The sequence below is a fragment of the Vigna angularis genome, chromosome 8 (genome assembly GCF_016808095.1).
Source record: "Vigna angularis cultivar LongXiaoDou No.4 chromosome 8, ASM1680809v1, whole genome shotgun sequence".
Classification (NCBI taxonomy): Eukaryota; Viridiplantae; Streptophyta; class Magnoliopsida; order Fabales; family Fabaceae; genus Vigna; species Vigna angularis.
The window spans coordinates 35,576,942-35,597,559 of record NC_068977.1 but is presented as its reverse complement, the minus strand read 5'-3'; the positions used below and the strand labels follow the sequence as shown (position 1 = coordinate 35,597,559).

The window sequence follows — 20,618 nt, the reverse complement described above, 5'->3', positions numbered from 1 at the left end:
GTTTCTTTGTTTTGAGATGTGTATATTGTGATATTTGTCTATTTTAATCTTTTTTAAGAAGATGAATAAAGAATGATACAAGTCGGAGAGAATATAATATCAATACTATAGTCACATTTTATGTGTAGAGTATAATAATGATTAGAAACAATGTTTAGATATGTAGGAGATGACAAGTTTAGATGATTATTAGAAAGTTAGTTTTGCTTACTCCCACCATATTTCGTGCAGTGATAATTTAGATTTGTATTCTCTTTACTTGCATTTGACATTTTAAAGTACTTCATATGGTATAAACATAATCATTCTTAAATTAAAATTATATAATTTATTTATAATAAATATAATATATTAGCTTAGTACAATAATAGTACTTAAAACAGAAAAGTACAGTTATATAATTTGTTTTATTAATGTGAATAATTTAGCCAGAAAAAGAAAAGAATTTGAAAAAAATGTTTTCACTTATATTTGAATGACTATATATAGAATAAATATAATTTTATAATATAACATTAGTAAATTTAAATTATATAATTAAACATAATTTTGAAATTTCTATTTCAAGGGATAGAAAAATTTAATAGTTCTAATTTTTAAAACAGTAATATTCCTGCATGCATGCGCAGGCATGCAAAACAATTAATAAAAGAAGGGACATAGTATGGCATGTTAATTAGTGAATAGTTTGGTGAGGAAAAGGAAACTAACTTGAAAAAGGTCTGATTCAAAAGAAAAAAAGGATTGAGAAACATCTAATACCAAGGGCTATTAATAATCACCAATCCAATGGTAACTTCTCCCTTTTCCATATGAGATAGGGCCTTAAAATAGATGAAAGAGAGAGAGAAATAAAATAGTGGTGTTGTGTTTAATTTTGTTGTGTGGTGCAGATGATAATGCAGAGATAGAAATAGCTTAGGCTCATTCCATTAAATAAAACATCCGGGTCTGTGTTTTATGTTGTAGGAATCGGAGAGTCCCAAGGAACAAAGTTTCAGAAAACAGACAAAAAAATCACAATGGTTTCCTTAGACTCTCTCGATTTCTTCCTCTTCCGTGTCAGCACAGATTTCTCATCTCCTCTGGCCATTTTCGTTCAGGCTCAGGTTCTCATTTGCTTCAATCTTGTTTGTTCTAGGAAGATCATGAAATGAAAATTGCAAATCATTTAGTCCATTAATTCACATAATTTCTACAATCAATAATTGTAGCTTTAATAATATTAAGAATTCTACATAGGAGGAATACGCTAGAATTCATGCAACATTATAGATATTGTTTTTGGATTGCATAGTCACAAGATGACTATTTACATATTTTTCCTTCAAATTGGATCGCACTTGTTGTTTCTTAAGAAAAAAATTGAGCATTGTCACACTAACTTGATTTGAGGTTTCATCATGTAGGGATGTTTAATTTGCCTACTCCTTGCTTTAGGGTGGGCCTGTGCTTCATTTGTCAGGTACTCAGATGTAAAACAGAGTTGGGAAACTCAATTATCATTGTGTACAAAAGAAATTTAGAGGAGTTGATTTTTGTCTTGCAGGAACAGAGAAATAAATAGAATAAAGAAGAGTATACGGAATGGCAATAACTTTGCATTCCTCTGTCATGATATTAATGAACTTGAACATTCCAATCAGATTGATCTTCCTAGAGTAACAGTAATTATGCCCCTAAAAGGATTTGGAGAACACAATCTCCATAACTGGAAGACTCAGGTATAGGACACGTACCACTGCAACTTCTTGACCCAAGGAAGTATTTTTCAATGATGACCATTTTTCCCGGCTAAGCTTTCTAATTTTAAACGGAATTGTTTTGTTTATGATTATGTTATTTTACAGTTAACATCTCTTTACGGTGGCCCTCTAGAATTTCTTTTGGTGGTTGAAAGTGTAGAGGATCCTGCATACCATGCTGTATCAAAACTAATAGCAGATTTAGAGGTACACGTGAAACTCTTTTTAAGACTTGATTCTAATTTTTTGGCGCCTTGTTATTTTCTGCATCTTACTCACTGCTTAATGCCTGCAGGGTTCTGTCGATGCTAGGATTATAGTAGCTGGTTTGTCAACAAGTTGTAGTCAAAAAATTCACAATCAGTTGGTATGAGTTTTTCTTATACTTTGTTCCAGTATTTTTCAAATGTATAGTAGAACATGGTATAATTTGAAACTTCTTTCCATCCTTAAATTTTGCTGTTATTGAATACATGATCATGCTGATGCATCTTTAGCTGTTTGATTGTGTAGCTGTTGAAAGGCCATATTATCTATATAAACCTTGCATGAAAAATACATCTAAGTACCTATATTTATATACTGATATGGAATGTCAGAAATTTCATTCTTGTTAATTTGTTAGTTTGTTAGTTTGCCCATGTTGAATGCATTCTACCAACTTCACTATTATTACATAGTATTGGCACCTGGGCAGGTTGGAGTAGAGGCAATGTACAAAGAAAGCAAGTATGTGTTGTTTTTAGATGATGATGTTAGGCTGCATCCGGGATCAATTGGAGCACTCGTTAGTGAAATGCAAAAGAACCCTGATGTACAACTTAAAACACTTTTCTTCTAGTGGTTCTTTTCTTACACATTTATTTCAAATATTTTCGGTTACACTTGCTTACAACTATTTGGTTACACTCTTTCAACTTATGATGCTTAACAGATATTTATTCAAACCGGATACCCTCTTGATTTGCCATCTGGAAGTCTAGGGAGTTACTGCATCTATGAATACCATATGGTACACAACTTCCTTTGGATTTATATATTTGTTTGGAGTTAACTGTTACAATTATTAATTTGAAACATGTTATGATGTTAGCAACATGACTTATATTAATGCTGTCACGAACACAACACAAAAATGTTCTATTTTTGCTTACTCAACTTGTTCCCATTTTTATTTTGTTCTACAGCCTTGTTCAATGGGCTTTGCCACTGGTGGACAAACATTCTTTTTGTGGGGAGGGTGCATGATGGCAAGTGGCTTCTACCTGTGTTTTCATCAGTGCATAGAAATGCTTACATTCTCACTATTTAGCTTTCCTCCAGATGCATTCTGAAGACTTTAGGAAAGATAACTGTGGTGTAGTGTCAGGACTTAGAGACGGTGGATATTCTGATGACATGACTCTAGCTGCCATAGCCGGTATATCTTTGAGATTAACACTTTGTGATAATCAATGTTTTTCTTGGTCACTCAAATTACATGTTCATTGCCATGATTTTTTCCTCTTCAGGGGCTCACAAGAAGCTCATTAGTTCTCCAGCGGTTGCTGTCTTTCCTCACCCCCTTGCAAGTGATCTTAATTTTGGAAGGTTTGTGATTATTTATCTTCTGAAATTAAAGTTTCAGCTCATATTCTCCCTTAATTATTCAAACTTGTGCAGGTACTGGAATTATTTGAGGAAACAAACATTTGTTTTGGAGTCATACGTCACCAGAGTCAACCAAATAATGAACCGTGCATTGTTCGCTGTTCACTGTTATTTGTCATGGGGATTTGTAGCACCATACTGCATGGCAGTGATTCATGTTGCAGCAGCACTAAGGTTTAAAGCCAGGGGAAACTCAATTGAGGAATTAAGCTACTCTTCAATTGGTGAGAACACTACTTTTTCCTTTGTTATTAGTGTTGTTTCACGTGCAGAAAAAGGGCAGGATGCTGAAACAGAATAAGGAAACTTTTCCAAATATTTGAAGTGATAGGAAACTCTTGTGATTGGTCTCGATATTTTAGTGCAGAAGTAGCAGGCACTTGCATAGAAATTATAACCACTTGCATAGTATATTCGTGCTTCATTTAAGCTATAATTTATGCCATCTTTTTTTTTATCCTCTCTATCCTGCGAGATTCTATATCAAGAGAAAGAAAGAAATCAGATATGAATTAGGGGTAATCTACTATCTGGTGTTGTGGATCATTATGTTCTAATAACAACAATATATTATATGCTCTCATGCCACATGAATAGTGGACAAGGTTGGTAAAGGGGAAAAGAAAAATGATTTTTCAGATGACCTTAAGCTTTTAAGGTGTGTCTTTCCTCAGGGTTAAAAATGGTGGGGCTCCTAGTCGCATGCACTTTTGTTGCGCTTTTCTCAATGTGGAACTTGACAAGGATAGAAGTTCTACTTTGCAACATATTGTCCCCAGAGGCACCTCCACTTTCTCTGGCTTCTTATAATTGGTGTAAAGTAAGTACTTCTTCAGGTTCTCACACAAAAGCAAAAAAAAAAAAAAGTTTCACCAAGCTTGCTTTAATACATTGATAGATTAATGATGTCTTAGACATCTTACTCATTTCAACATGGCATTGCAATGAAATAAAGGGTTGCATGAACTCCTAAAAAACACTATAATATGTGAATATTAAATTAATATGATGCCAAAATAATAGTTGGGAAGGTAAGATTTGATTAACATATCTGTTGAGCAGGTATTCATTGCAATGCTGGTGGATAACTGTCTATACCCTGTATCTGCAATTCGTTCTCATTTTTCCCAATCTATCAATTGGTCTGGCATTATATACTATTTGAAAGATGGAAAAATCAACAAGGTAAACTGACCAGGGTTTTATGTCTACTTTTGCTTGACTTTACAAGTTGACATAAAAAGCTGTAATTATTACTCTGACCTTTCCATCCCAAATGCTACTATACTAGAAAACCATTCATAACACATTCTTCATTATTTGTTAAATTTTATAACAAACTAAATCATAAATGAAACTAGTTAAATGAGAAGTGGAACTTGTGAATTTCAATAAATTTCTAATGATAATAAACTGTGTTCAGAAGAGTGTATTCTCAATATTTTTTGGTAGCAATTAGGAAGGGAAGGTTGGATCCATGCAGTCCTTTTTGTTAACCAAATTTTGTTTATTTTTTGTTTATTGAATATTCTTCAGATAGAGAGATTACCAAAAAGGCAAGATGTGGCACCAGTTTTCACAGACTTGGGAGGAAAACATTTGTATGGAAGGAAAGGAATGCCTACAAGAGGCTCATTCCTCACTTCTTTATCCAAATGTTTGTTCCAATGGCGTCAACCAAAGAGATCTGAGTAACCAAGAAATGGCTTCATTCAGCATACAAAGTTTTTGTCCATTTTGTCTTGTGTCTCTGCCCCTAAATTTTGAGGCACAATAGCTCCTACTTTTGAAGCAAGGGTTTTGGCATATCAATATTGCCAATTGATTCATATTTGATCGATCGATTCCTTTTGTGAGGCAAAACCCTTCTTCCATAAACATGTATTTTTAACAACACATTCAATCCCATGTAATTTTCAGCTCCATTGTAAAAATTCAATCTGGCAGTTTATGAACAACCAAGAATTGCTAAATACATACAATATAGCATTCACATTCGATCTTTTAATTCCATTTCTACATCACAAGCAGTGCATTATTTTGCAACTTTTCCCTAAAACAATGTTCCATTTTAAGATTTGGGCAGATCCAAATCACGGGCCAGACATTCTTAAAATTCAAGTTTGGCTGCTGAAATGAATGATTAAACCATAAATGCAGAATTTCTAAAATCTGAAAAATAAAGTAAGGAAAACAAAATCGTGGATAATAAAGTACCAATATTTTAATTTAGCTTAATATTTTTGTATGATGAGATTTGTTTATATCAATAAACTATGAATAATGTAAATCAGGGAAAAGGAAATTGCTAAAGGTAAGAAACTAAGATAAAATAATGATGAAAAGAAGGGGAAGGCTCAGTTTTTGCTGTTACTGCGCGCACAAAGGCCAGAGAATACAAATGATTTCATGCCCAATTATATCAAAATCATGCATTCCAACAGCAACAACTGAATTACTGTCTAATGAAGATGAATGATCAGACAAGGAGTGAAAATTTGAGGAGATAACAAGGAGTAAAATGTTGAAATTCTCAAATCATACATCTCTTGAACATTAAAACTGTAGAGTTACTGACTAGGCTATTGTTCCAAATCTCCAATGTAGAAGTCTTCAATCATGTCAAAGACTCGAGTTGCATGCTGTGGTCTGCAAAGAAAATGTAAAAAAAGTTACAATTGGTAGCAGCAAACTGATCACAAAATGTCAGAAGCCTTTTATGATCAACAGGTGGTAAAGCTGTCAAAGATAAAATCATGTGAAGTACATATTTTCGATGATGAGGAATGGGTTGATGTTGAATTTGACACATAAAAGTTACAACTATGATGTTTTGTTTGTAGCTGTAATCTACTTATATAGCATGGTTTATTAATTTATTAACAGTGAAAAGCAGTGTCTCTTGTAACCTTCAACAGAGATTACCAAGATTATTGGTATAACAGAATAATGTGATGAAATAAACAGGAAATGCTATATTGTATTCAATATTGAAATACAAAAAGAAATGTGAAGTAAGAAAACAAATAATAAATATAGATAAATTAAGGCAATATCTTCATTACAGATAAGCAATGCATGAAAAGGAATGAATGCATACCCAAAAAATCCTTCAGTTGAATCATCTCCAGCATGTGCTAGAATGGCATCACCACCTGGATGTTCTTCCACATAAGAGGTAACATCATATACCTACAGTGTGAAGAAACCCAATAAATGCAAACTACGAATCTGTCCAAGAGGTAAAAATGGCAATCACAACATTATCAGCTAATTCAGTTAAATCATTAGGATTGAGCTAGCAATGACGGGTTTGGATACTTTGTATGAGGTTATAGGTTTAAACTTCAAACCCCATTAACACTACTGTACCAAAAACAGATAATGTAGAATATATAGGATTGAATTCAGAACATAAGATTTGATATGGAAATACTATTGGGTTCTAAACCAAAGGAGTAGCACATTCATAAGGTGCCAAAGTGAAAATCAATAAAAAGCTCATACCTTTTTCTTGATGATTATCCAACAATCTGTTCTCTTGTTATGCAATGAAACTTCCGTTTTACTGTAGGATTTTGATGTCTACAAGCAGAATACAGAATACAGTGCGTGATACCAATTAGATAAAAAAAACCATTACGCAACTAAACAACACACAATTTTATGTTTGAATCAACCCTCCCAATATTGTTTACTAGTTAGTATGAGCCCCAGCAATAGCTACATTTACTTCCAGTCGAAAAGATAAAAGTAACTTTAAACGAATATTTTGCGAGCATTCTTCGTCATCATCAACCCAAACCTTCTTTCTTATAGAGTATGATATGAGCATTGAGCAAAACACCCAATGACAACAAATCATAAGAAACCCACCTCACCCAGTGCTTGAGTAACCGAAACCAAGACATTACAATACTTATTTATCTTAATTTCAACTAGATCCGAAATGTTACTTGAACAAAGCTCATTAATTATCCTACTCAATCATCTACAGAAATAGGAGCAGAATTCACAGCAGAACCCATAACAAAATGCCAGAAAAAGTACCGAGCTCCAATAAGTAAAATACCTTATCATTGTTTAAACTGGTTTGAGCTTTTCCCTTGTGCCCTGAAATAGATGCAAAGAATTATCGTAAATACACACAGTAAGCACATGCGTACAAAATTTCAAAAACACACAGCGTGACATAATAGATCACAGCATAATAATGAACAGAACCAGATTTGCGGTGTCGTGGGTTGAAAAGAAGAACAGCGAGGAAGAGACCCAGAAGCAATGCAAGTGCAACCAGCAATACCATAATTCAAAGTCGGAAACTTTGCCTCTTAATCCAATCTGAAATGGCGAAAACAAGAAAAGGGCATGCGATAATGCAAACATATTGGGCACTCTTCGTGTTCATAAATACTCACAAGCACTTTCAGAAGAGAGAGAGGGAAACAAAAAAAACAGAATCATGGCACAATCTGAACTCACCAATGAGAAGTTGAAAGCATTGCACAGGAACAAAAAACAAAACGCAGGCAAAAATGTTAATGTCAGCACTCACCAATGATGAACAAGCTGCGAGTGAAGACAATAAAGTAACACAGTCTCACAAGCTCACAGAAAAAAAAAAGAGAAAGAGAGAGAAATTGCTGTGTCGGGCCTTATATTGGGCCTCAAGTAATCTGGGCTCATATAGACGTTATTTCTTTTAGTACCTCCATTTCTTCTTCTTTCTCAAGTAACTCGGTGTATGAAATTACTATTATTTCTTCTCTTTCCTCTATTTTTCTTGTAATGTCCTAACTATGAAATCTGGGCTCACATAGACGTTATTTACTTCTATAGTATTAAGTAATTCAGTTTTTTTAATAACCAGTCTAAATTGGTCTTCTTCTTTTTCATGCCCATTAAAATATTTTAATTATTTTTTTATTTTCCTTTTTTTTTTTAACATTAACCTTTTATTCGTATGTTTTACAATCGACATCAAGTATTTTCATTATATTACTTAGCTCAAAAAAATCTAAAAACGATGATAGGATTATTAGTTTTTTTTTCACTGTTATTTAAAATTTAAATTACTTTTTACATCATGCAGCATAAAGTCTAACCAAGACAAAAAAAAGTTATGAATTAATTAACTGAGAACACAAAAAGTATTTCATAATTAATTAAAATTTAAAACATTTAATAAAATATATTAAATACTAAATTAATATATTTAAGACATTGTTTAGTTTTTAATGCATGGATATCGAGTACATCAGATATTATAGAAAAGAGTTAATGGGGGTGACTACATACTATTAGATTATTTAAAAAAAGAAACTTTCTTATCAATTCTATTATGTCTATTCACTTGTTTAAAGAAACTTTTTAATCCAATTTCGTGATATTACAGATAAATTTAAATATTCTACACAAAATTTGACATTAATATTAAAATTGCTATTTATTTTTATAATTTTTACAATTAACTTAAATGTTAATGTTTAAAATATTTTCCTTTGTAAGATAAAATGTTAAAAAAAAAAGTTGTTTAAAGATGTAAGTTGCATAAGCAAATTCACCTTAGATATCCTAATGGAAGACTTTATCGTAGAACATCGTTTAATTTTTTTTAAAATTAACATTTACAAAAGCCACTATGTTAAAAATGACTTAGCAAATATTAAATGAAAAATAAATTAAAAATTTAAATTACTTTTCTTTATCCTTGGTCACTTTCATAATGGAATGATAAAAATACTAATGTAATAAGTACTGTAGATAAAATATGTGAATATTTAGTATTTATAAATAATAAATAATATATATTTTAATATTTATTTATAAACAAATTTGATGTGAGTATTATATTATTTGTTTTGTATCCGTTAATGAAAAAAATTAAAATTAAAATTAAAATTAAATTTTATTATATTATATTTAATTATAATTATAATTAAAATTAATGTATTTTTAATTTGAATTATTTAAATTTTATATTTTTTTGGCAACTTTTTAAGTTGTATTTAAAAAATCTATAACAAAATTTAAATATTTATGAATACTCATGAATATGAATATTCTTATGTTTTTTAAAATTTTATAAATAATTTTAATTCGGTATGAACTATTAACCGAATAAATAACAAGTTGGATTTTTTTTTTTCAAATCAAATAGTCATACTCGAAAACTAAAATAAAATATACTATAACATTAATCAGGACGAAATGTTTTTAAGAAAAAAAATTGAGTTTAGCTCTTTATAAAATAAAGTTAGCTTGGATATAAGTTGAAAATAAAAATCATATAAATGTAAATTTTTTTACAAATTAATTCTTAGATAAAGATATAAAAGAGAGAGGAAAAGATGAGACATTGCAAGAAAAACGGAGAAAAGAAACAAAATAATACTGATTTCATAGCTACGTTGGCATGAAGTTAATTCCGACGATTTAACAGAAAGGACACGATTGATGCAATCTATACCATTTTGGGACAAATTGGAGAATTTTTAAAAACAGGTCCTAAGCAGAAAAAAACCTATGAATGTAGAGATCAAGTAAGCAATTAAGCCAATTTAAAAATACATTTTGTATAATCTAAAATGTGTTTATGAATATATTTATATATTACATAATCTAAAACATATTTTTGAATTAAGCATTCTAAAAATTTTAAAAGAACATTTTAAACCTTTTAAATACCTATTTGAGATGTAAGAAGAAATCATGAAGGTGCAGAAAGTAAATGCCTTAGATCTTGTAACACTAAAGGCTGATATTGGAAGATTGCCTTTTGTACCCCTGTATGTAAATTGATTAAGTTAATATATATAAAAAAAATACTTGATGTTAATCCTAGAAATTTCAAATATGATAAAAAACACAAAAATGAAAATGTGACCATTTTAAACAAAATATTTCAAAATAATAATTACTTAAAAAAAATATCAGTTGACAATTATATTTTTTAAAAGATCAGTTATCAATTATATTATAAAAGATAACGCCTTCCATACACAGTTCTAAGAAAATTTCAACCTTAGCTTTTGATTTACAATTTTAATACAGAATAAAGTATTCTTTAGATATGTTTGAAGTTAAGCATTCTTTAGAAATCCAACAACAAGAAAAGTATTTTTCATAGAAAAAAAAATTACATTCATTATGCAACAACAAACGAAGGTAAAGAATAAGAAACAGAACATGCATAGGAAGAAACATTGCAGATGAATTCTGCTCTTATATAATATGCATAGCAATTGCAAGGAAAAAGATAAAAGATTAACGGAAATGCTATTCAAGAGAAAATAATATAAGCATAAGTGTTTCGGTTATGGGACTGAGTCACTAAATACCTTTATAATTTGTCCTTTCTCGCCGTCCGGTCTTACTCCTTAGGTCCCTGGTTCGCTAGTCCAGCCGGAGTGTACCTGTTAAAGATATTCCGATGCCAAAGTCAGTAAATGAACCGTCCGGTTATCTAATACACAGTGATAAATGCACAGTAATTGCTTCTACCTACCTGTTACTTTTGACTTTCATTTATAGTTTTCGAGCATAGATCTAGGATTAACGATGTTTCAATCTCGGTCCAATCCTGGTCCAATACTCGTAAACGTGATTTACTTTAATCTCCTAAATCATTAATTATTTATGCTTTTGAGGCCGACCGTCCCAACCGGTCCATTCGTTTTTTACTGGCCGTCCGGTCATATTTTCATTGTGGACAACGAAGAGCGTTCGATCATATGATATAATAAATAATAATAAAAAAATAAAGAGATAAAAAGAATGTTAAAATGGTCTTTGTATTATATAAGATTGTAAACCATACATATCTTTTCATTAAAATTACTGAAAATTATAAAAATATTAAATAAAAATTGGGACGACCAGACACTTCTTTTTAATACATTTTAACCGGTAGTAGAGAATATATTAGAAAAAAAAGTTCTATTAATGTTAAGAAAATATTTATTAATGTTTTATTGTGATATATAGATGTTTATATAACAATTGTAGGCTTGTACGTAGTGTAAATTATTTTCTGATATTTTGTTTTTGACCATGAACAATAAATACATGTTGTAAAATATTTGTCCAATAAAAAATTAGCTTTAAAAAGCTTTTTCTTTAAATATTTAACATAATTTCTTTGATTAAACTGGAATCTATGACAAATAATCTATGCAGTCACAACTGATAAAACAGAATAAAAGAACATCAGAAGTTCAGAACACCGATAAAGGAAAGAATAATGCATGTTGTAGTAAGGTATTAGGTGTCGTAGGATGTTGTGATGCTGTTGTACATTGTTCAACAAGCTCTCCTTTTTCTTTTCTTTTTTTCTTACATATTCTATTTCCACCATTATCTTCACACCATATTCCTCATTTTTCACCAATCACAGAGAACAGAATAAAGCTATCAACACAAAAAGCTTCTCACTAACAAATATCTTCCACGTAATGAATAAATAATGAAATTTTCTATAGTTTCTTCAGATTGCTTTCTATATTTTTTACCCTGTCAGAAAGTATGTTGTGCTTCAATTAATTAAAAATCTTAAATAATTTTTGTAACAGTTTTTATAAAAGTAAACAAATTTATCATTGATTCATCTTATTCACACGTTGTCATTGCATATATAGTATTGTGTTATGATTTGTTTTTGAAAAACATGTTATTAAGATATTATTAAAATTCTAATAAATTTGTTTTTGATATTACTTTTAAAAGTTTTTTTATAAACGAACATATTTATATCTTATTTGATCACATGTGAAAACAAATGAATCAACCTAACTTTTTTTTTATATATTATATTTTTTTTATTTTTATTGAATATTTTTTCATTTCTATCGAACATAGTCTTAGATTTACGAATCAAATTCTATCATTATCTAACGTTAAAACAAAATCCTTTTGTCCCCATTAACACCCAGAGAAAGAACAGAGCAAACAGAGGAAAAACAGAGATGGGTTGCCAAGCCTCGAAGGAGAAGCCACCGTATGAAAACTCGATGCACCATGCAGGTTTTCAAGAGTTGCAGAAACCGAAAACTCCCACACAAGAACTTGTGCTGCAAGTTCCAGGATGCAAAGTTCATCTGGTGGACGATGGAGAAGCCCTTGAACTGGCTGAAGGGCACTTCACAATCATGAGGGTGATGGAGCAGAACGTGGCACTGGCAACAGTCATAAAAGTTGGAAACAGTGTTCAGTGGCCATTGACAAAGGACGAGCCAGTGGTGAAGGTGGACGGTCTTCACTACCTCTTCTCTCTGCCGGTGAAAGACGGTGGCGAGCCTCTGAGCTATGGTGTGACCTTTCCAAAAGAGTGTTATGGGAACATGGGCATGGTGGATTCTTTTCTGAAGGAGCATTGCTGCTTTTCTGGGTTGGAAAAGAGCAAAAAAAGTGACCTTGATTGGGAGGAATTTGCTCCGAGGGTTGAAGATTATAACCACTTTCTTGCCAGAGCCATTGCAGGAGGAACTGGTCAGATTGTTAAGGGTATCTTCATGTGCAGCAATGCTTACACCAACCAGGTTTGCTTTATCAGTTGAATAACACTGGTTTTTCTTTTTCTGTTTTTGCTTCCTTTCAACTTATCATAACAGTTCTTTCATTATGGTTAAGACTGATTTTGATTTGAAATGATCTATGTTCAAATGGGTTTAGTTTAAAAGTAGGTCAATAGCATATAATTCTGTATAAATTTTTCATTCAATGTAAAAACAGGTGTGGGTTTGAATAAGTATTTTCAAAATTGACTTTGATTGAATGAACTAGTTCTTGTTGACAGTATACAAACAAAGTATCAAGAAATGAATATAAATTTATATATATAAGATACTCAGTTTGTAAGAAATTTTTTTTGGAGTGAAATAAAAACAAATTGGTGAAGACTTGATTCAGAACGAATAACATCTTATTCATCTTATTCGTATGGAGATCTATGTGTGTGTTGAATTTTTGTATGTGTGTTTGAATAAATATTTACCCGTTTATGATGAAGCGAATAATTTATGTGTGATCAATTTAGATGTAAAATTAGTTCATTAGTTGATATTTTAACGTGAATAAACAAATTCCCTTATATTTAAAATGGAATATAAAGAGATTGAGATAGATAAGCACCAAATGATGTGGTACAAAATATTTTATATATATCATATCTTATTTTATAATCCAACATAATAAAATTTGAGGTATGCTTTGTTCTTTTCAGATTTTTTCCATCATTTGAAAGAACCAAATAAATCATTACGCTTTTCATAAAAAACTTGCTATGAAAATCAGGTCCAAAAAGGAGGGGAAGCGATCCTAAGTAGTGCTGCAGAAAAGAACAGTGCTAACAAGGTGAGACAAAGTATGAACAACAAGAATGATGCCACAAAGAACAGTGGAATGAACGAAAACCTCAAACGGTATTGAAACATGTGATGCGATTGAGTTATTTATGTCACGAGTTCATGTTTAAGGATTAGAGTATTGACTGAGAATTTTTCTTTTTCGTACATAGTCTTAGCTTTAAAAAGGGTATGTATAATTACGAACTGAGTTGGATTATTTTTCGTGTTTGCAATATAGTGTGAGAAAGCTGACAAATATGACAGAAAAGTTAACCAAGTCTTTGCTTGATGGTGTTGGAATAATAAGTGGATCAGTGATGACTCCTGTGCTTAAATCACAACCAGGACAGGCCTTCCTAAACATGCTCCCTGGAGAGGTGCTATTGGCTTCCCTTGATGCAGTCAGTAAGTAACACTTCTCAAGCATACCAAAGTTTAAGATCCTAAGAAATTTTTTTACATTGGTTATGGTTAGGAACTGAAAAAAATGGAAAAATTGAATAACATATAAGTCGGAGGACCTAACCTAACTCGACTCACTTATTAATTAGTTGAAAAAATTCAAATTTATCTTGACCTATCATGGATTGGTAGGTTAAACGAGTTCATTGCTTTACTTAATTACAAGTTTTGTTTTTCAATTAAAAAAAATATTTTTTTAATTCAAATCTAAATAAATTTCAGCTCAAAATGATCTTAAGTTCCTAATGTAATTCAAAATCTAAAAAAATACAATATAATTCAAAATTATCATAAACTTTAAATACAATCCAAAAATAAGTATAAAAAACAAAACTAAGTTGGTTGGTGAGTCAACTTGTTCAATCCGGATGAATTAATGGACTGGACTCAAAATTGACTCATTGAAATTTCAATTTCTTTTTCAATTTAACTCGGTCAAAACCCGTGGTAGACTGAGTTGACTCACGAGTTCTAACCTATTTTAACAGCACTAGGTAGAAGACTCGTAAATCCATTGTCTTAAAAGTGAGATTGATCCTTTATATGAGTGTACTCATATTTTGTTAGTGTTGTATCCTGATGATAGGTGATTTTTCCTTAAAAGACCCCTTCATCTGTAAAATTTTAAGAAAAAGTTTTACATTTTCAACTACTCAAAAAACATATAAGTATGACTAATATGGTCCAACACAATTTTCAATTTTCTTATGTCATGCCGGAATATAAAATAAAATTACATTGTTGGTACCATTCTTATTTTTGTTATCTTGGATATCTTAATAAGCACCGTAAGCTAATCTCGTTCTTTTAAACAAGCACCACCAACTTGATTAATTTCTATGTTCAATGCCACAGATAGAGTTTTTGAAGCAGCTGAAGCTGCTGAAAAACAGACCTTTTCTGCCACCTCCAAAGCTGCAACCAGAATGGTCTCTAACAGGTAATATTATTATTATAGTATTCATGAAATTTAGCAGTAAACTTTCAAGCAGATAATCTTCATAAATCTCAAAAAATAAAAAAGTGTGCATGGAAAATAGTGTTAAAAACTATCTGCATCATTGAATATGCTTTGCTTCCATGGCGCAGATGTTCTAAAGAACAGTTGTAAGAGAAACTGCACTTTTAAGCTAGTTTTGAACATCTGAAAATGTGGGAAAAACAAAAAAAACCTTATGTTTATCACCTATGTTGTGGATACATAAATGTAACCTTAGCTAAAATGGATGTTTTTTGCAACAGGTTTGGGGAAGAAGCAGGAGAGGCTACTGAGCATGTGTTTGCAAGTGCAGGACATGCTTTTAACACTGCTTGGAATGTATCTAAGATTCGGAAAGCCATCAATCCAGCATCTTCTGCAAATGCTGCTAGAGCACTCACAAATTCTTCCAAGAAATGAAATGCTTTTGTTATAAAATCTAACCACGTTGCTTTCTATCTCATGATGCATGTTTTCCTTCCTTCAGCAAGTGTACTGAATCCGTTATCATACATAAACAAGTGCCTTATTCACATAAACTCGTGCAAAATTTCAAGTAATTCTAGTCTGTCACTCACTTTCATTATGCTTCAAAAAGTTCAGCAGAATTAAAATAGGATTAAAACAACCATATATATATATATAAACATATTAAAATTGAACTTCACCACTAGTTCAGAAAACAAGCCATTGAGCTTGAACGTTCACCAAACAGACCAGATAGTCATGCATCAGATTGAATTGTCAATCACCAACCTACAGAATAAGCCATTGAGCCCAAAGGATCACCTAGCAAACCATCCAGCCTTGTATCATACCGATCAGACTGAATAGGTCTTACTCATGTTTCAACCATAATTAGACCAATTTTAATCAAAATCTCCACTACAAAACCTATAAATAAAGATTTAAAGTAAGAAGGTAGGTTATACTAATTAATTACAACATTTACTTTTATGTGTTTAAATTGAACTGACTTTGACATTTGAATATCTTATTATGTTGGTACTATTGATTGGCTTTGGATGCACAAAAAACTTCTTAACAAACAAATTCAGATCTTAAACATCTATGTTAATCGAATAATTAATCTTGACTCTACACCCGAAACACCTATCTTATTCAACTGTCTCTAAAGATTTAATATATATTTATCGAGTGTAGTTCTTGAATCATTCTAAATCAATTCCATATAAAGCAGTTCTGATAAATGACAAAAGTATTGTTGTATGAATTTATCATATCCCTGAGCAAGCCATGGAAGAACTAAACTATGTTACATGAAAAAACTCCCAATGTAAGCAAGAGAACATTACAGTAAAATCATTCTAAAGTGTATGGTAGGTAGTATATTAGTAACTTGATGTCTGTTATTAATTTAATATGATGATAACGGAGGGTTTTATGACAATGAAAGGACCTGTTTTTTTCTTTAGTAGGTCAATGATTATCACTATGAAGAAATAATGCATGGCCAGCTTGGTGAAGATGATTGTAAATATAGATATAAAATTAAGAAAAAGGGTTTCAAAGATAATGATTCTCAGACTTATGTTTCCAATCCATATACTTTTGCTTTCTCTTTGGTGGATTTTTTTAATCATTTTAGAATTGTAGGCCATTGGCAAGGGAAAGTGTAAACTATAACATTCATTTATAAATTAAAATTGTCTATGATTTATATAAAAAAGTAAAATAGCATAAAGTCATTGAGTGGAGAAAAAAATTAAAAGGAAATAAGTAGTTTAGACTATAAAGTTTTTACATTAGTTGTTTATTATTAATAGTATGATACTAATAATGATTTATGTTCTTTAAGATGAACATAATCATTATTATTTTAATGATCACAATAAAGTAGTTTGATATTAATTCTAAAATAAAGCATAACTTTTAATATATTTTTAACATGCACTATTAATCAAAAGTTTATTAAAAATTGAAAATTCACAACATTTCTAATAGGAAATAAATTATACAAATTTTATTTAAATTTGAAATATTATTAAGAAGACATAAATATAAGATTACAAGCATGAAGTCATTCATTAGAGATAGAACTAATGAGATATAAGATAAAGAATTTTTGAAATTATAGGAAAATAAATGAAATGTGAGGAAGATTAAGAACACAATCAATCTTTGATATTTATTTGAGGGAGAATGCGACACAAAAAAATAAATAAGTAGTTTTACATAAATTTAAAATATAATAAAAAGTAAAATGCACATACAAAATAAATTTTCACTTATATATATATATAAACTTTTTCTTGAATGTTTTAAGCTTGATGTTTATCAAGTCATCGTTTCTTGTTCCATGATTAATCATCCTACTTTTTACTTTACTCTCATGTTAGGTCATTTTGATGATGGAAAACCCTTCCTTTGAATACGTTATTGAAAGGGACACACAGTGACAGCCACTGTCTTGAATTTTGAAAGAAAAAGGATATTTTATTTCATTTAAAACAAAATATTCAATTCATAAAAACTAATAAACAAGCATGTTATAATTTGAATACTACACGAGTCTTTAAAATTTCATTTTATTACTCATAAAAGTTATCATACTTATTAAAATCCTCAACAAATACAAGTTAGAAACATTAAATCAAACCAATATATTTATAACCCACAAGAAATTGAGACTCACTTTTCACACTTAGTCTATTGGAATAAATTGAATTAAAGGATTGATTTTTTGACTTCTAATTTTAAGTAATAATTTCAAGGCACATGTTCTAATGAACCCAAATTTATAAGGAAAAAGAAAAACTTATAATATTGTAGGATAATGATACTTTGACAACATTATAACACTGTCTACGTGTCATTCTGTGATTGGTCCAAAATTATTCCACAATCAATAATAATAATCATAAACACCAAATAAACCAATCACAAAACAAAATAACACATAGAAAGTACTAAAATATTGTCAAAGTATCATTATCCAATATTGTATTAGATGTCCTTAAATGGAAAGTTTGTATTAAACTAAAGAAGCATCTAGCCAGCCATACAACGTAATATGAACAAATTGAATAGTGTGATGTGTTTTACCTGCTCCACTGTTTCTTTCTTCAATTATAATATTATTCCACCACATTCATCTTCTCTAACATAATCTTTGTCTGCCTCCTCACAAAATATACTTCATTCTCTCTAATGCAATTAATTAAAACAATGTTTTTCAATTATTAACACCATGCTTTTAATATATAGGAACATAAAAAGCCATCAAACCACTCCCTTAGTTTAAACTATAATAAACAAGTCCACCTCAATCATATTTTAAGGAACAAATAAAATTATTATTTTTAATATATGTTATTCCAACTTTCATTATTAAATGATACGAGATTATTAAATATCAAGGTTAAACAAATGAAGATTTATGTTTAAAATTTCATTTTCATATATATATATATATATATATATATATATATATATATATATATATATAGACGATGTTAATATTTTGATCGATTGATATAAGAGTTAATAGTTGTATCTGAAGTACTAGTTATTTTGCCATTCGAAATTGTGTTATGATTTTACCATTAACAAATGCTTCAAAATAATTGAATATGTATAACTATTTTTATAAGTGATATAAATAACTATTTTTTTTGTGTGTTAATGAATGATTTTTTTTATTACATTAAAAATTACTAAATAACCATGCTTAACATACGGAATCACCAAATACCCGAGTTATATATCAAACATATGATATCAAATGGATGCATATATAACGATATTATAAACAGCAATTAAAGTTATAAAAATATATTATTTTCCAAAAATGTCAGAATATATTGAAAATTCTAAAGAATAGTAGGATTTGAAAATTTGATCGTAGTATAAATAAAAAATTTAAGTGACATATATGAAAAAAAAAACCTTTAAACATTAAATTATATCAAAGTTTTATGTTAAAAATAGTAACAGATATTTTATATAAACTACTTATATCACAGTTTTGATGAATTTATTAAGTAACAAAATTTCATCAATAATATCAAAATTAACGATTTATCTTAGTGTTCGACTGAGTGATTAACGATTAGAATTAAAATTCAGAATCAACCATAAGTTTTTTTTTCTATTAAAATCGAAATTATGTGATGTGGTGGTACGATGGCACTATCCGATTTAAAAATTAAACAGTAAAGTACCACTTTTGTAAGGTATAACCTATTAATTAACAAATAACAAATAACAACATTTTCTTATGTCGGGTGAGGATGTTGAGAATCACAAAATCCATGATCCATATATTAATATTAATTGTATAGTCAATTAAAGGCACCAAAACAAGAATGCTGAATATGATTTTAACCATATGTTTCGTAATTTAATCACGTTTCATTTAAATATTAAGTCATTATCATTGGGTTAGTAGCCACTAATGATGAGCATCACCATTTAACTACCAATAAACATATTCAGAATCTTAAACAACGTAGTATTATCTTAAAAAGTCTTACATAGTGATAATTGGAATACGCCTGAAAATAAAGATCGAATTTGCCCACGTTTTTATCCATTATTATAATACAAAATACCCCAATATCAACGAGAAACACGTGGATTATATATTGTTGGGGGTTACGAGTACATCAAAATTGTAGCAAATGTTTAACACAAATTTTAAATCCCTCATTGGTAATATCATCGGTTTATTTATAAGCTTTTGAGACTTTTCAAAAATGGGAGCTTGGAAGATAATTGTTTGAAATTATAGTATTTTACCTTTAAGTTAGTTGATGTGTTATTAATTATATTTGAACAAAAATACAAAAAATATAAGATAATAAGATAATAAATTTTGTAATAGAATGACATTATTATTAAATTATGATAGTGTGTGACGCTATAAACTTTACTTTAAAGTCAAATGATCATCCAATCTAATTATAGAAAATTTCTTTTACTTGGTAAAATGATTTCATTAAAAAAATAAATTTTAAGTCAAATTTAATATTAAAAAGTCAATTTTAAAGTGGTGTTTGCATGGAGATTTTAAATCCATTCCTTCCATATATATATATATATATATATATTTTATGTAAGATTATATTAATGAATGATTTGACAGTAGATAAAATAATAAACCTAATAAATAAAAAATTTAATAAACTAAACTTTAACTCATTATTTTCGCATCAAATTAAGAAGTAAATTTTAAATCTAGTTAATCATACAAAACTTAGCTATAATGTGATATTTATACTCACATGTTATGAATTAATTTTATCTTAAACGAATGTAAGACTTTCAACACCTAATATTAAAAACTCTATAAAAAAGCATAAATTTTACATCTTTCATATAATATTATTTGATTATATATATATATATATATATATATATATATATATATATATATATATATATAATATAATATATTATTTATTTTTTAATTAGGCA

At 29.6% G+C, this 20,618-nt stretch overlaps 3 protein-coding genes across 5 annotated transcripts; 2 read left to right on the top strand and 1 right to left on the bottom strand.

Annotated features, from left to right (window-relative positions):
- The first annotated feature begins 616 nt into the window (after positions 1 to 616).
- Positions 617 to 5,309, top strand: LOC108345125 (uncharacterized). Of its 2 annotated transcripts, XM_017583698.2 has the most exons (14): positions 617 to 1,109; positions 1,410 to 1,465; positions 1,550 to 1,724; positions 1,851 to 1,952; positions 2,041 to 2,112; positions 2,443 to 2,559; positions 2,680 to 2,757; positions 2,933 to 2,995; positions 3,069 to 3,165; positions 3,257 to 3,335; positions 3,408 to 3,619; positions 4,070 to 4,215; positions 4,458 to 4,580; positions 4,932 to 5,309. In XM_017583698.2, exons 1-14 carry the CDS (start codon positions 1,023 to 1,025, stop codon positions 5,088 to 5,090), a joined length of 1,566 nt encoding a protein of 521 aa, XP_017439187.1. In that variant the 5' UTR covers positions 617 to 1,022; the 3' UTR covers positions 5,091 to 5,309. The 2 variants fall into 2 exon arrangements, with proteins under 2 accessions (XP_017439187.1, XP_052722669.1); XM_052866709.1 differs by lacking the exon at positions 4,458 to 4,580.
- Positions 5,310 to 5,700: 391 nt separating this feature from the next.
- Positions 5,701 to 8,023, bottom strand: LOC108345078 (cytochrome B5-like protein). 2 transcript variants are annotated; one of them, XM_017583644.2, is made up of 6 exons: positions 7,951 to 8,023; positions 7,620 to 7,736; positions 7,468 to 7,508; positions 6,903 to 6,980; positions 6,496 to 6,587; positions 5,701 to 6,044 (listed from the first exon to the last, which is right to left on the bottom strand). In XM_017583644.2, the coding sequence occupies exons 2-6, from the start codon at positions 7,699 to 7,701 to the stop codon at positions 5,978 to 5,980; spliced, it is 360 nt and encodes a 119-aa protein (XP_017439133.1). In that variant the 5' UTR covers positions 7,702 to 7,736; positions 7,951 to 8,023; the 3' UTR covers positions 5,701 to 5,977. The 2 variants fall into 2 exon arrangements, with proteins under 2 accessions (XP_017439133.1, XP_017439132.1); XM_017583643.2 differs by having other exon boundaries at positions 7,878 to 8,021.
- Positions 8,024 to 12,279: 4,256 nt separating this feature from the next.
- LOC108345007 (senescence/dehydration-associated protein At4g35985, chloroplastic-like) lies at positions 12,280 to 15,776 on the top strand. Its single transcript, XM_017583558.2, has 5 exons — positions 12,280 to 12,931; positions 13,686 to 13,813; positions 13,977 to 14,143; positions 15,056 to 15,140; positions 15,443 to 15,776. Exons 1-5 carry the CDS (start codon positions 12,359 to 12,361, stop codon positions 15,597 to 15,599), a joined length of 1,110 nt encoding a protein of 369 aa, XP_017439047.1. The 5' UTR covers positions 12,280 to 12,358; the 3' UTR covers positions 15,600 to 15,776.
- Positions 15,777 to 20,618: the final 4,842 nt, after the last annotated feature.

Bases quoted from the DNA above. Each gene is read 5' to 3' on its own strand.
- LOC108345078 (XM_017583644.2), bottom strand. From the start codon at position 7,701: ATGGTATTGCTGGTTGCACTTGCATTGCTTCTGGGTCTCTTCCTCGCT. The intron at 7,509-7,619 runs GTTCTGTTCATT...CATCTATTTCAG, and splicing joins CCCACGACACCGCAAATCTG to GGCACAAGGGAAAAGCTCAA. The intron at 6,045-6,495 runs GTATGCATTCAT...TTTTCTTTGCAG, and splicing joins TCAACTGAAGGATTTTTTGG to ACCACAGCATGCAACTCGAG.
- LOC108345125 (XM_017583698.2), top strand. From the start codon at position 1,023: ATGGTTTCCTTAGACTCTCTCGATTTCTTCCTCTTCCGTGTCAGCACA. The intron at 2,113-2,442 runs GTATGAGTTTTT...GCACCTGGGCAG, and splicing joins AAAAAATTCACAATCAGTTG to GTTGGAGTAGAGGCAATGTA. The intron at 4,581-4,931 runs GTAAACTGACCA...AATATTCTTCAG, and splicing joins AAGATGGAAAAATCAACAAG to ATAGAGAGATTACCAAAAAG.
- LOC108345007 (XM_017583558.2), top strand. From the start codon at position 12,359: ATGGGTTGCCAAGCCTCGAAGGAGAAGCCACCGTATGAAAACTCGATG. The intron at 12,932-13,685 runs GTTTGCTTTATC...TATGAAAATCAG, and splicing joins GCAATGCTTACACCAACCAG to GTCCAAAAAGGAGGGGAAGC. The intron at 14,144-15,055 runs GTAAGTAACACT...TCAATGCCACAG, and splicing joins GGCTTCCCTTGATGCAGTCA to ATAGAGTTTTTGAAGCAGCT.